At 42.5% G+C, this 16,476-nt stretch overlaps 1 protein-coding gene across 1 annotated transcript in view; it reads right to left on the reverse strand.

The window, feature by feature from the left end:
• ARHGEF18 (Rho/Rac guanine nucleotide exchange factor 18) overlaps window positions 1-16,476 on the reverse strand; it is an 87,887-nt gene that overhangs the window by 14,450 nt on the left and 56,961 nt on the right. The window contains exons 11-17 of the mRNA XM_066574201.1: window positions 12,975-13,223; window positions 12,785-12,861; window positions 11,058-11,236; window positions 8,090-8,181; window positions 6,971-7,153; window positions 6,121-6,255; window positions 340-425 (exon numbers count right to left, since the gene is read on the reverse strand). Of these exons, the coding sequence (XP_066430298.1) occupies window positions 340-425; window positions 6,121-6,255; window positions 6,971-7,153; window positions 8,090-8,181; window positions 11,058-11,236; window positions 12,785-12,861; window positions 12,975-13,223 (1,001 nt within the window). The remainder of the gene's footprint in view (window positions 1-339; window positions 426-6,120; window positions 6,256-6,970; window positions 7,154-8,089; window positions 8,182-11,057; window positions 11,237-12,784; window positions 12,862-12,974; window positions 13,224-16,476) is intronic.

A 16,476-nucleotide genomic window follows, 5' to 3' on the forward strand; every position in this document is an offset into this window, starting at 1 on the left:
CTGAAACGCGCGATAAAGGATCAAAAGTGTTTTCTAGTGATTTTGCACAGTATGCGAGTACAATGCCATGCACTTAGGGTCCCACTGAAATCAATGGATCATGCTTCCTCCATCACTAGCTCGAAAAACTAGGATGTGCAGCAATTTTTTCCCTCGTAGCATCGCTGAGGGGAAAAACATCACTCATGTGTATGACTCCATTCAAAAGAATGTCGTTCATATTCATGTGAGTTTTGCGTGTTTCGCCGCACACAAAACTCATGCGAGATTCACACTTGTGTTAAAGTAGCCTCAAAGAATTTTAATAAAAGAAGCAAAAGAACAAAAATCCATTATTACCTCACTATGTACAAGGTCTTGGGGTTCAGTTTCTGAACTAGTGGACACGCTGCGTCGGTCCTGGACTCTCTGTTTAAAACTGCCAGCTGCAAACCGAGAAAAACTAATTTAGATGGCAGAAAATCTAACTGAAGTGAATTAGAACACAAGTAGAATTAAAGAGTGACTCAAAAGTACAAAAAAACACATAAAATGAAAATGGTTTGGAGTATGATAATCCAATTTAAGACACAAACTGTGCAGGAAATTAGAAACTTGTCAGGCTATGTCACCAGCATGACGGCCATTTTGAATGCTGCTGTCTTGGATTCAACTTAGTTATTCATCCTCTTGTTAAAGCAGTGATTTTTATTCTGTACAGGCGATGTGATTGGTGGCGTTATGCCAAGCGCAACATGCTTGGATCATCTTCATTTTCAGTGAACAAAGCACATATGTAATTGGAAAATATTTCAACCAGTGCCATCCTGGCAGGCAACCAGTTACCCTCACAGTAGTTGCCAGATTCTTGCCAAATCTTCATCACTAAAAAGCACTTGCTGGGAAAGAGTTTCTCTGAACTTGCTGTGTTACCTATTCTTCAAATTCTAACTGCTGGTCTAGGTCGTCCTCCTAGATGATGCAGTATCTGAATTTTGTAAGGGTTCCATTTATGGGTAGACAATATTTGATGAATTGAGACATGGCTAACCCCACATTCCTGAGACGGATGATGAGTGCTGCGTCGGGGGCTCTTGCTGAATAAAGCCAGAACGGCGATTGCGATTATTGGTCATCCGGCTTTCGGTGTATTGGCAACAGAATTTCATATGCCATTTGGCAACAGCATTGTGGTTAATTGGAGGCCTGTTTGGGTAGCGTTCAAGGGCGTGCTTTGAAATGAAGATGATGATATCAACACATTAAACTTAGGATAACGCCACCAATCACATCGCCTGTACAGAATAAATAAGGGCATCTACCCTCCTTCTCATTACACATGCAATTCTATAGAAGTCTCTCACAGGATTTGGGAATCATTCCTGGAAAGAACTCCTCTATACAATCCCATGCACTCCAATAACAATATCTCTTCTGGAGGATTACATCCCTTACAGAACCCAACCAGTCGGAAAACTAAAGCCTTCAACATCTACTTATCCCTGAGGAAACATTGCACTTTCAACAGCTCAATAACACATTTTCAGAAACACAAAGACTTTTTCACGTTTTTCCAGATGTCTGTATGCACAACGGAGCCCAAACCGAGAGGAGCAGCCAATGGCTTTCAGAAGAGACATTTAGCATGAAGGTGCTTTAGGCCCCATTGCCCACTTGTAGAGCGGCCAAAACGATGGAGAACCCCCATTTTGAAAACTAGACCCCATATCGAATTCATCTAGGGGTGTACTGCGTATTTTGATCCTACTGTTTTTGAATGAATCTAAGCAAAGCAGAAGGAAAAAAATTGCGATTTTCATTTTTTGGCAATTGTGTCATTTTAAAAAACAGTTTGGTTTTTTTTTTGGACAGCACACATATGAATGAAGACTTTCATTCCAAAATGGATCCCCCTGTTTGTCCTGTGTTCTGAAACATATGCATTGTAGCCCCAGTCTGATTACTGGACACATGGCTAGGCCTTTGGCTTTCAGGCTAAATTACGTAGACATTAGAGGTAGCGATCTGAATAAGGCCGGGCTCACACGGCTGCATTATGTACTGCGCATTACCGCATACTACACGGTAATATTTCCTTGTTTATATATTCCCCCCTGGTGTCAGCTCCAAGCTGTTGGCTATCTCCGGTAGCCAATAGCAGGGAACTGTCACGCTCACGGATCTCATGCTTTTACGTCCCTGTAGAATAAATCCCAGACACCCAAGATGTGAAAACACATATGGGTGGTCACTAACTTTTCGCTTGTTGCTGCCTTTCAACCAGCATAAAAATCATCACTGGTTCGCTCACTTTTCACTGCATCTAAACGCTCCTTACTCAGTAAGAAGTCAGCGAGAAGTGAGTGATACTCAGCGAGGATCTCCCAGTCTAAACGCTCTGCATGAGTGCGAACTAGCAGCAGTGACTTCACCCGCTCGTGCAGATCGTTTAGCGGACAGTCGTCCCGTGTAAATGGGGCATAAGACAACTCCTCTACTCACCTGGGAAATTATTCTGAATATAAACATCTCATTGGATCAATGGAAATCAGAGTTTTCCATCTTATATAAATCTTTCAAAAGGACTTCGTTCTAAGAGGGGATCTTACTCTACTATGGTATTACATTCCACTGGATTCTCCTCCCTGCTGAAGAAACTGTGGTACCCCAGGCTCTTTAGGGACTACCCTTATATTCATCTGCTATGGGCTGCAACTCAACATGTTATCCGGACAGTGACAAACTAAAGCTCTCTCCAACCTGAAATGACCCTAAAAATCCTTAATATACAGCCTCTTCCCAATCTCTCTCGACTAATAGTAGCCTATATTATAATGTCAACCAAACTGACCCTCACCACATACTGGAAGCAACAATCTGAGCCACACATGCAAATCCATCACTCAGGCAAATGGATCAAGGAGCAAATCGCAATGAAGTGATTATCATGGGAGATTTTATCTCTCCGGATATAAACTGGAAAGCTGAAAGCTGCAGATCTCAAAAAGGTAATGAGTTTCTGTCAGTTACTAAAGATAAATTACCTTACCCAACTAGGGGGACGGCCATTGTAGACTTAATATTAACCAACTTTTCCTATGTGGGACCTAAAGAATGTGTATGTGTGTGTATATATATATAAAAAGAAATAATATATATGAGAGTGTGTATGAAAGCCCTCCCTTTGGGATGATCACCCTTTAGATCCCACATAGGAAAGGTAAAGGGGTCACAACTCGATTATTCAATGCTAAAGGCAAAAGTAAGTGCACCTCCTATGTAATCTAACTTCTCGGTGTCGTACAAGCGTGAAATTTGGCGCAAGCATTCTTTAGGTCCTAAATGAGAAAAGTGGGAGGGATGGCACATTCTGCAGAGGGACATCTGTACATGCAGCCTGAAAAGAATCTAATGCTCCTCTATGTGTATACATATTTTATTCCTCGGTTACTCTAAAGTAACCTTGACTTCATAAAATTTTCAGTGCAAACACGTAAACACCTGTATCAAATTAACTCGGGCGAAGCCAGGTATATCAGCAAGTAATATAATAAATTTCAACTTGTCCTTCAAGAGAGGGGAGCTACAAAAATACTAATCTTTAGGAAGGCCAAGTTCGATCAGCTCTGATGCCCTTAACCTCATTGACTGGGATAATGTCCTCAAAATAAGACTACAAACAATAAATCGCAAACGTTTAAAAACATCCTAAAAGGGGTTAGTAATAGGAGAAAACCAATGTGGCTCAATAAAGATATAAAGGGAACAATAAACAGAAAAATAAAGCGCTTAAATTACTAAAACAAGAAAACAGTGAAGAAGTACTAAAAACCTGCAAGGAAAAAAATTGATTATGTAAAAAAGTAGATAAAAGCAGCAAAGATGGAGACTAAGAGACTTATTGCCAATGAGAGTGAAACTAACCCTAAACTTGTCTTCAACTATATAAATAGTAAAAAGATTAATAGTGAAAGTGTCGGTCCTTTAATAAATAATGTAGGAGAAATTGTAGAGGGTGATGAGGAGAAAACAAATCTATTAAATAGCTTTTTCTCCAGTGTATTCACAGAGAAGAGTGAAATGTCAGATGAGATGCAGAGTGATAAAGTAAACTCTACACTAAATGCTCCCAGTCTTAAGGCCCTTCTACACAAACGATTATCGCTCAAAATTCATTCAAACAGGCAAAAATGAGTGATAGTCGTTACATCTAAACACATTACATTCAATTATCATTAGCCAAAATTTTTAGACTTGCATAAAATCCATTGTTTGATCACTGGAAATTCTTTCAGTTTGAATGAAGTTTGTTCAGGGTTTCCAGCAGCCAACCATCACTTTATTTTGCTTTGCATATACAATTAGTGCAGTGTTTACTTAGCCTTGAGGAAAACAATGGAATGTGGGAGCCAGATGTTTGCTCAGCTTGGCGAAGTGTTTATGCAATAACAATCGCCTGAACACACTCCCAGCTGACCAAACAACTCCTGGAGGAAAACAGAGATGATTAATTAGCTAATGGACCCATTATCTGTGCATGTAATTTTATGAAAAACCATTGCTAAACCTTTCAATCTTTTGGCAGTTTGAGCGATTATCCTTGTGTATGAAAGGGATTTAACCCAGAAAGAAGTTCAAAGTTGTCTTAAAAAGATTAAAATAGACCAGCTCTCAATGGCATACACTCCTGCGTTCTAAGAGAATTATGTAATGTGATAAAAGGTCCATCATTTCTTATATTTAAGGACTTTATAGTGATGGGGTCTGTTCCACTGGATTGGCACAAAGACAATCTTACAGGCCGGTAAGTCTTACTTCTATTGTGGGTAAAATGTTTGAGCGGTTTCTAAGAGATGCTATCTTGGAGGACCTCAAGGAAAATAGCTGTATAACTCCATATCAGTATGGGTTTATAAGAGATTGCTCCTGTCAAACCAACCGTATCAGCTTCTATGAGGAGGTAATTTCTAGAATGCTTGGTCTGGGTGAGTGTAAGTGGGTAAGTAACTGGCTCAATGATAGAAAGCCGAGGGTGGTTATAAATTGTACATATTCTGATTGGGTCACCAGTACTAGTGTGGTACCACAGGGGCAGTATTGGAGGGGTCACTATTACTAGTGGGGTACCGCAGGGGGCAGTATTGGAGGGGTTACTATTATTAGTGGGGTACCACAGAGGCAAGTATTGGGCCTATTCCTTCTAATACATTTATTAATGACCTGGTTAGAAGGTTTGTGCAGTAAAATATCAATATTTGCAAATGATACAAAACTATGTAAAGTAATTAACACAAGAGAGGACAATATATGGTTGTAAATGGATCTTGATATGTTGGGGGCAGAAAAGTGACAAATGAGGGGTAACACTGATAAATGTAAGGTTCTAAGAAAATACATGTCCCCATTATACACTAATTGGGGAAACCACTAGGGAACGCTGACACGGAAAAGGACTTGGGAGCTTTATAACTGTAAGCTTAACTAGAGCAGACAGTGTGAGGCAACTGCTGCCAAGGCAAATAGGATCGTGGGAGCATCAGAAGAGGTCTAGGGGCACATGATGAGAACATTGTTCTTCTTCTTTACAAATAAGGGAGATGGAACAATATCTCCGCAGCGCCACCCACTGGAAGGCAGCATTCCTTCAAATCAATATTAGACTCTTTATACAAGCCTTGTAACAATGACCAGGAATTGAAAGCCAAGCCACATTCCATATACAGACAGCTGTTTCGGGGTGTTTGCCCCTCATCAGTCTGCAGAAGGTTTCTGGCTTTTTTAGCAAATAGACGCCATGGAGCATTGCAGTGACGACAGGGAAACAATGTAGAAGTAAGCATGCGCGACCACAAAAGTAATGAAGCACTGCTGGTGGATGCTTACCCCTAGCAACAAACTTTATAAACACAGCAAGGACATGGAGTGCATGCAAGAACTTTACAATGGGTGCATTTTAGAAAATGTAAATGAGAGAGGTCTATAGGCTCTGATGAATTAGCTATATTTATGGTAGCGGAAATACCCCTTCAACCTGAAATGTCACCATCTTAAAAGTGGCGCACTGCTCTACTGCTAAACTTCGCTAACCTAGCCTGGCGTCTTTCTAAACCGTTCAGCTTTGTCATCAACAAATAATCTTACTTCTGTTTGTTTGCCCACAGTTACTGTCATAGCCCCCAAAAGTCTCCGATCTTCTCGGCAGAGTGGCAACACCAAAGCTGGGGTCATCACGTTGGGCCAAGAATTTTGATAGCAGCATAGTTTGAAGTTTTTCAGCTGCAATAAAAAGAAGAATACATAGAACCAATCAATATTTTTTGTAAATCTGTAGCAGGACATGTTCATGTAATTGGAGTAATTCGTATGCAGACTGGAGTGGCGGCTGGTTAAGATTTACAGATACTGATAGAAAGTACTAAGTTCTTCCATGTGAGCGCAGACAACTGAGGGGACACATTAGCAGTAAAATGCAGAGAGAGCATACAAATAGCTGTGGCAAGCTTCCATGGCTTAACCCTTTCCAATCCACTGTCTGACGTCTAAAGACATTCTGATTGAAGGCTGTACAGCTCCGATGTCGGAAGACGTCTGGCAGGTTATTCTTACTGTATATTACTGACCGCTCTGTTGTCGGGGCCTCTCCAGCATGTCCCATACTGCTGTACTGGCTCTAGCCAGCAGATGGTGCCATTGTATAATGGCAGAAAGAGAAAGCCCCCTAGGAAACCCTGAATCCAAAAATTGGATTGCAAAGGGTTAATATGCCAGAAAATAGGAGAAGGAGCTGGAAGAGCTCCTGGGAGGCGGCTCTCAAACCAAACTGCTAGAGACTTATCAAACCTGCAGCAACAGGATATTCTGGAGAAATGCCCAATACAGCTAATTCCATCCCAGGTCTCATTTGTCTGACATCCGATTGGTTGCTATGGGTAACCTTGAGCTTTTGACAAATCAACCGTTGCATTACTTCTCTACTAGTTGTACACCTTACCTTCAGCTATAGCGGACAGGAGCAGCTGTTTTCCTTTCGAATTCTCTCCATTATCAGATCCAACAAGAACCCTGGACACTTGTGACGATTCATCAAAACCATACAACTCAGCCATATCCATACAAATTTGTAGTTTTTCACTGAGCGTTTGTGTGATTAATGTGTCCTTGGCATTCAGGCGGTCTGTACAAGTAAGCAGAACAGTTGGTTTTTATACTTCTGGTAAAATAGAAGGAATCTAGTAGAACACAAAGTAACTAATGCTCTAAATGTCTGATAGACCCCTGTGGCCCGCACCCATCTCTGGTACCGGGGTCCTCTGACCCCCTTCTTGCCTAGTGAGGCAGAGAATAGATAAAGTGGATGAGCACAAGTGCGGCTTTCTTTCTTTTAAATATCGGTTTAATGAATTTTTTAGTGCAAATCAAACAAAAATAAGAAAGTTACAGAGTATTGCTTAGGTAACAGATAACTAAATATGTAATTAACAGTGTACATCGCTCGTTCGTAAGCCAAGATCCACAGTAAAAATCTACATTTATAGTAGATAATGTAGGCTCTGACCTGAGAGATACACATTATTGTGGCATCACAAAACTATGGTGGGGAGGGGTATTGTCTCTCCTTAAGGAGAGCACCTAGGAGGTGAGTGAGGAGACTTATAAGGACATGCATGCTCCTCTGGGAGATATATGCAAATAAGGAAGATGGAACAATACCTCTGCAGTGCCACCTATTTGATTTGCAGGAATGCTGCCATCCATGTCAAACCCTTTAGGACAATAGGTCTTTAGGACAATAATTGTGAATTGAAAACTTTGGTGTAACAAATACATCTTGTCTAATTTCTAGCATCAATTTTCCTGGGGGGGGGGATCGAGAATCTATCATGGTGCCCGAGACAGCTCAAGAAATCGCAATAGCTACAGGTAGCAATGGATCCACTGGCTCTCTTGTGCGCACGATCCAGACTGAGTGCAGCTTTCTTCATTTGCGTCTATGGGACACAAACAGCTGAGCAAGCTTGTGGCTGGCCGGGGTTTGGGGCGCCCCCTATTGTGGAGAGAAGTGCAGGTCCACATCTGGAAGATATTTGTAGCACATCTGTGTTAACATTACCTTGAAGTTCCTTTAGCCTTGCAGCACGTTCGGATGCCTGCTTCTGCTGTTCATCTGCTTCACTGAGAAACCCTGCGCCTTCCTCTGGACAACTGTGTGACAAGAGCAGAGACTGCGTAAGAAGAGTAGGTCATAGTATAGGATACATCAGACAGATGAACTACGAAAAGTATGACGAGATCCAAGACTATGTAAGAAGAGTAGGTCATGGTATAGGATACATCAGACAGATGAACTAAAGGTATGACGAGAGCAGAGACTACGTAGGAAGAGTAGGTCATGGTATAGGATACATCAGACAGATGAATTAAAGGTATGACGAGAGCAGAGACTACGTAGGAAGAGTAGGTCATGGTATAGGATACATCAGACAAACTAAGAAAGGTATGACAAGAGCCAAGACTACATAAGAAGAGTAGGTCATGGTATAGGATACATCAGACAGATGGAACTAAAGGTATGACGAGAGCAGAGACTACGTAGGAAGAGTAGGTCATGGTATAGGATACATCGGACAGATGAACTATGAAAGGTATGACGAGAGTAGAGACTACGTAGGAAGAGTAGGTCATGGTATAGGAGACATCAGACAGATGAACTATGAAAGGTTTTAAAGTTTCATTTTGAATTTTCATGTTTGAAAACATTTCAATTAAGTACTTTTAACCTGTATTTCTAATGTTTGCACAAAAAATCTCCAGCTCATTGCTGCTGGCCTCCAACAAAGTGTACAGACAAGCAAAATCGCTGAGGTTCTACTCCTTACCAATCCAGTTTTGTCGTTCACAACACCACAGCAAACAAAGGTGACTGTCAGCGAGTGTCAAAAGCAGTATGTGTAATGGACGGTGTGAGACCAAAAGTCCTTTCAGCTAAGTGTATGAAAATGGTTCTGACAGACACAGGGGTGTAACGATGGTGTTACTGTCTCTGGATGGCAGACAACGAAATAGTTGGAGCTGCTGGTGCTTGTGGGATGATCAGACGCTGCTCTCTACGCTGGTCTGTAGGGGGTGTCATGAGCCCGGTCACATTGTTTGCCCTCACGCATTCACTGGTCCCAACACCCCCTAACAGTCTGATCAGACGCTTCTCTCTATTAGTGGTCTGTCGGGGGTGTCATGAGCCCGGTCACCTTTTTTGCCCTCACGCATCAACTGGTCCCAACACCCCCTAACAGTCTGGTCAGACGCTTCTCTCTATTAGTGGTCTGTCGGGGGTGTCATGAGCCCGGTCACCTTTTTTGCCCTCACGCATCAACTGGTCCCAACATCTCCTAACAGTCTGGTCAGACGCTTCTCTCTATTAGTGGTCTGTCGGGGGGCATCCTGAGCCCAGTCACCTTGTGTGCCCTCACGCATCAACTGGTCCCAACACCCCCTAACAGTCTGGTCAGACGCTCCTCTCTACTGGTGGCCTGTCGGGGGTGTCATGAGCCCGGTCACATTGTTTGCCCTCACGCATCAACTGGTCCCAACACCGCCTAACAGTCTGGTCAGACGCTCCTCTCTACTGGTGGTCTGCCGAGGGCGTCCTGAGCCCGGTCACCTTGTGTGCCCTCATCCACTGGTCCCAACACCACCTAACAGTCTGGTCAGACGCTCCTCTCTACTGGTGGCCTGTCGGGGGTGTCCTGACCCCAGTGACTTTGTGTGCCCTCACGCATCAACTGGTCCCAACACCCCCTAACAGTCTGGTCAGACGCTCCTCTCTACTGGTGGTCTGTAGGGGGCGTCCTGAGCCCGCTCACCTTGTGTGTCCTCACACATCCCCTGGTCAGAACGGCCCAGGTGGGGGACAATTTATCGATACAACCATCCAGCTTCTCACATGCCAATAATGCACCCCTCACAGACTCTGGTAACGGGGTGAAATCTCTTCTCTGCGTCGTAGAGGTGTCTAGAACTCAGCAAGCTCTACATAAGCGGAAGACTAGGTCATTACACACAAGGAGCCGGATATTTTTTTTTAACAAAGAGTGTATATATGATGGATGTACGCAGGGATTTTTGGGAGCAGGCTCAAGAAGCAAAACCCATTCCCCATGTGACGGGTGCTGGCTGTGTTAGAAGATAACTCTGATCCAAGCCACTGAACCCCTCAAGATGCAATGGTTGATGCTGTCCTCCAAACAAAAACTGTGCGACGTGATCAAGGGGTGCCAAACAGTTGCCATAGCAACTGGTGATGGACTCTGGGCATGCCATGGTGGTCTTGATCAAAAATGATCAAGAGATCTCAGGCTCAAGTCTAAATGAAAGATGCTCAAAACATTTTATGAAAATGTAGTTAAAAATTAAAATAAATAAATTATATATACATACATATATACAAAAAATGTTGTGCATATTTGTTTTTGTCAACTCCATTAACCAAAATAACTGGAATGAAGAGAAAAAAAAATCAACAAGTCGCATACATTCTAAAATCATACCCATAAAAAGTACAGTTGGTTGAGAAAAAAAACCCAAAACAGGACATTAATAAGCAGCAATGAAAAAATAAAGTTCTTTAATTGGATAATAAAAACTGTAGATATTTGTTAGAACCATATTTGTATTGGCCTACAGAATCAAGTGAACTTGTCACTTTTACCGCACAGTGAATGACGGAAAACAAATCCCCAAAAAGGCACAATTGCAATTTTTTTACCCAGCATAGGCTTTTTTTTCCTCTCGAGTTCTCTGTATTGTACATTAAACGGTGCCATTAGAGAAAAACTTGAACTGTTATATATATATTTTTTTAAAAAGCCCTTATTAATGGTGTGTTTCTAAATAAAAATGAGGGGAAAAATAAAAGTGATGGCTCTTGGAAGAAGATTGAGCAACAAAAAAAAATATATGTTTGTCCTCAAGGGGTTAAATAAAGACTTCTTCATAAACCTTGGAGGACCTTTGGAAAAACAATGTAATAAAATATCCATTCAGGGCTTGACCAGGAGGTTCTTATGGCTAAATGACCGCACCTCTCCACCGCTCCTCGGATCACCGTCATCCAGGAGTTCCGCTCTTCCTTCGAGGCAGTATGAATCTCATACATCTCTGGCCCATTTAACGAAGCACTTATGAGGAACATGGCTTTCTCTTCATTTGCCACCTCTCGGACAATCAGCTTCTGTAGAAATATGAATGGTGGCTTGGCATCCTACAAATAAAGATTAATGTGAGCAACAGAAATACAACAGCTTTTCCTGAGTAGAGGAATCCTCGCAGGGTTCAAACTCACAGGACTTTCATAAAACATGCGATTTTTCAAGGGACAAACAAACTTTGATGAAAATAACCCAAAAGAAGTTTATTTCAGAATGGTTTCACAAATAGAATTTTACTTGTGGCAAAAGCCCCTGCGAGCAGATTGTTAACTGTTAGGTCAACATGATTGAAAACACTACACACATTGGGGCACCAGAAAACTATCTTACATGCTTTGCATCCCATTCCTATGTTCTTAGACATAGCTCTCATTTTTAACCAAGCCCGTAAAAGAGAGGCCTGGCCTAATTCCAACTTCCATGCCTAACCGAGCCAACTAATAGGTGGTATAAACTTAGCCTATACAGACTCAGGGTGTGCCGGTGTTCTTCTCAAGCATAAGCCACTATGATAAATCTGGCACATTTAGAACAGTTTGTCTACACTTGCATTCATTAACCCCTTAGTGACCACCTCATAGTCTTTAATCCCCAGGGCGTAAAAACACGCTCACTCTGAGGATTAAAGCCCTGTGGGCTGTGGACGTGACAGTATCCTGCTGTCGGCTGTTGGAGGTAGCAGACAACCTTGAGCTGTCATGGGGAGCCGTAATATGCGACCCCCGGTCATGTGATCACCGCTATCAAATGGGTAACCGCGATCGCATGAAAGTAATCGCAAAGTTAAAAAAAGGTAAAGTTTCAGCTTCCCTAACGGATCAGATCAGAAAAACCTCACTTGCAAATAGGATCATTTAAAATAATGGGTCCTTTTCACATGCGATTATTGCACATCTCAACGCACAGAAATTGTACATACAAAGTGCCAGTGTAAACGCACCTTAGAGTTGGGTTCAAGAATGCAAAACCTGTAACAGGGCTCCCCAACTATAATGCTTTATTCATAGTACTGGGCTCCCTATATGGAGAAGAGAAGCCTTATGGGCCCCCTAAGGCTCCTGGGCCCGGGTGCAACCGCATCGCCTGCATCCTCTATAGTTACGCCCCTGCTACAATGAACCATTAACTTTAATTAGCCAGAGTCCAAAGGTGTAAAGCAGGCTTCCTATCCCCTATCCCGCGGCGCAGTCTGTACCTTCCCTTATGATGGTTCGTCTTATGAAGACAATCTCTTTTGTTGGTGCAATGATTATCCAATCACTAGACAATCTGCTCCTCTAATGCTTGGCCCCGGCATCTAGACCCACAACAGTCACTGATATGTACTCGCCGTGCGCAAGTCACATGTCCTATGTAATCACTGTGGGGGACAGCACATCATCAGAACAGAGGTGGCAAGGAGGCAGCTGCTTCTTATATGCATGTGCAGCAGATTGCGCGCATTTCCAAAACTCTCTTTTTGCCTGGATAACCCCTTTAAGGAGTCATCCAAGTACTCACTGAGGAGTGCCATAGAAAGAACGGGATTCCCAGTGAATGTTTGGGACTGCTTGACATGGAAAAAAAGAATGAGATTACTTTAAAATTTGAGCCCCACTTACCACGGAAGAAAATATGTATTTTTGATCCTTTTCTTGAAGTAAGAGCAAGACGTCTGTTAGTAAGACTGCCAAGATATCTACAAAAAATAGAAGTTGGCTTAATAAATAGCAGAGTCTAAAAGATGAGGTCTGTGCGGTGCAATAATCGCACTGCTGCAATAAATCCAAAACATCGATCAGCTTGTCTTACCTTTCAAGCGCCCTGAAGCCGTCTTCAAGTAGAGCACGCCGTCATGAACAAGCTGCCTGCGCTCCAGGTCATGCTTCCTAAACATCATGCCACTCTTCAGTTTGCCATAGGACTTTGGCTCCATCTTGCCTATAATGTCCTCCAGACGTTGTCCCTTGTCACTCTTGTGAACACGAGAATCTACTTCTGTGATGATTTCCTTCAAAAGTGTGAGAGCCTGCGTCAAAGCCACAAAGTCTTCCGTTCCCTCTGGATAAAACAGAAGACCGGTCAACAAGTTCTCCAAGTTAAGCGCTTTCCGACAGGTCTTACTTTCTATACTTATGCATTACTTCTACTTGTCCAGGTGATTCTGAACACTTTGTACTTTAGGTAATCTCGTACCAGCATTCTACCAGAGGGCACAAGTACAGGTAGAATCAGGATTTACAGTTTGTCATTACAGGGAGGACACAAGAGTGCTTAACGGTACAAACGTCTAATGAGCCGGTCACCACCCAACACATGTACAAATATGAAGTGCATTAGAATGTAAGACTTAGCACTGGTTTTCTACTTAGAACTGAAGTACATCTTCAGCACTTGTTGTGAAAGGAGGAACACGCGGTAGGTGAGGAGCGGCGCGTGGGAGGAAGAAGGTTTCACACACAGCTTTTGCTGCATAAGCACACACCTTACAGGCTCCATCTAGAGCAGCAATTGTGTTTCTTAATTAGGCCCTGGACAACCACCTCTTGAAGGAATGTTGCTGACTGACTGCCACATCATAACATGTAAGTGTCATTCAGTGCCATCTATAGCATGTGCACGGTCATCTTAATCTACCACATTTATTTTTTTCCCGCTCAGTACTGCACCCACGAGGCACATACTGTAGTTGGGTGCAGTGGACCCTTGTACAGGGGTGCGGTCATTGTTGCAATATTTAACCAAATAAATGTTCTTGAACAGTGTCTTACTAACTGAAGTCAAAGCAGGGAAAGGAAGACGAAGGCACGAAAGCTGGGCAGGAAGACAAAGATGCGGAAGGGGAGTAGAAAGACGAAGACAAGGAAAGTGAGGAGGAAATTTAAGGAAAGTTCACAAGTAAAAAAAAATTGCAAGATAATTTAAGAAAAAAACAGTAGTATAATGTACTATAGTAAATGTAAACAATGGCAATAAAATCATTACAACCAAACTATAAGGGCTAATGCCAACGGCCGGATTTATGCTGTGTTCCCTGAGGCGGAATAACGCAGCTATTAGGTTCTATTAAACCTAATGGCTCACTCCTCACATGCAGGGTTTCTGCTGCAATAGTATTAATGGAGACCGCCAAAAAAGTGGTAAAAGGCGAGCTTTTCTGCGATTGAGGGGGGGGGGGGGGGTGACTTTTTTGTGTATCCTCACTGGATTCCTGTGGCATAAAACGGCGGGCATATCCCGCTCCGTCCGTGGGCAGGAGGTCTAAAATTTAGACCAAAACAGTGTTTTTTGTTGGAAAAAAAGCTGCACTTTTTTGAGCCAAAGCCAGATGTGCGATCAGCAAGTAGTATTGGAGCATCCTTTATAATTCTCTTTACTTTAGAATCAACCTCTGTGTCTAACTAAAAAATTTCATCAAAGACTGCCACAAAAACTCCCACTTTTTTTAGACAAAAAAAACCTGAATGTCTTTTGGTGCTAAAAACTTTATGCTATGTATCGGTGTAAAAAAACAAAACCTGCAGCATAAAAAACATGCCTCTCAACCCTCCTGAATGGGGGAGGACAGCCCCAGTTTTTTTTGGACACAGGAGACATGTTCCCGATACCCTTTGCCGAACCTCAGTAACAGTCCATCTTTCTTCATCACTCGCACAGGACTCTGCGGCGCCACAGCTCACTTTATGCAACTGACGCCATTCACATTGTACTCAGAGCTGAAGGGGCAGGAGTTAGAGGAAGCTTGCAGAGAGCCGCAGCTGAGCCTTAAGGCCCATGTAGACACAACGATTCTCGCTCAAAATTCGCTCAAAGCCATCTTTTAGGCGATAACTGTTGCATTTAAATGCACAGACATGGAGCAGTTTTGGTGCACGATTCGTTCCTCGCTCAATTCTAGTTTTCTAGAATTGAGTGATTAACTCTTATCAGCAGTGCAGGCTGCTATTACAGTCGGCAGCGCCGATAAGATTCTTTCAGCTCGTGTCCCACTGGTAATTTACAGCGGGACATTGAGCTGTAAGTGCGGAGAACTATGCAGCTGTTTGCTTATGCAAAACAGCTTTACTGTTCGCCCCGAGCGATAGCAGCAGTGTTCAGCTCTGCCTGCATAGCTCTTTAGTAGCTAATTAGCTACTATAGACTATGCAAAGATGTTTGCTCTAACTGTCGTTTGAGCGATTTTTGAGCGATCTTCTTTCAGTGTAAATGGGGTCTTATGAGAGGGATGACAAGAAGATGAACAGCTACTAATCAAATGAGTGGAGGGGCAGTATATACACAAAGAGGTGAGGTAGATTGTCCTTAATTTTTGCACACAGAGGACAGTAAATACTCAGAGGTGAGAAAGATTCTCCTCAGTATATACACAGAAAGGCGAGTAGATTCTCCTCAGTATATACGCAGACAGGTGAGGTAGATTCTCCTTAGTATATAAACAAAGAGGTGAGGTAGATTCTCCTCAGTTTTTGCATACAGAGGTCAGTATATGCACACACACAGAGGTCAGATAGATTCTCCTCAGCATATACACAGAGAGGCGAGTAGATTCTCCTCAGTATATACACAGAGGTAAGGTAGATTCTCCTTAGAACATACACAGAGGCGAGTAGATTCTCCTCAGTATATACACATAGAGGTGAGTAGATTCTACTCAATATATACACAGAGAGGGAGAAGATTCTCCTCAGCATACACACAGAGAGGTGAAGTAGATTCTCCTTAGCATATACACAGAGAGGTGAGGTAGATTCTCCTCAGCATATACACAGAGAGGTGAGGTAGATTCTCCTCAGCAAATACACAGAGAGGTGAGGTAGATTCTCCTCAGCAAATACACAGAGAGGTGAGGTAGATTCTCCTCAGCATATACAAAGAGAGGTGAGGTAGATTCTCCTCAGTATATACACATAGAGGTGAGGTAGATTCTCCTCAGTATATATACACATAGAGGTGAGGTAGATTCTCCTCAGTATATATACACATAGAGGTGAGGTAGATTCTCCTCAGTATATATACACATAGAGGTGAGGTAGATTCTCCTCAGTATATATACACATAGAGGTGAGGTAGATTCTCCTCAGTATATATAAATAGAGGTGAGGTAGATTCTCCTCAGTATATATACATAGAGGTGAGGTAGATTCTCCTCAGTATATATACACATAGAGGTGAGGTAGATTCTCCTCAGTATATATACACATAGAGGTGAGGTAGATTCTCCTCAGTATATATACACATAGAGGTAAGGAAGAGTCTCCTCAGTATATACACATAGAGGTGAGGTAAATTCTCCTCAGTATATACACATAGAGGT

This window comes from Eleutherodactylus coqui, chromosome 7 (assembly GCF_035609145.1).
Source record: "Eleutherodactylus coqui strain aEleCoq1 chromosome 7, aEleCoq1.hap1, whole genome shotgun sequence".
NCBI classification, from domain to species: Eukaryota; Metazoa; Chordata; class Amphibia; order Anura; family Eleutherodactylidae; genus Eleutherodactylus; species Eleutherodactylus coqui.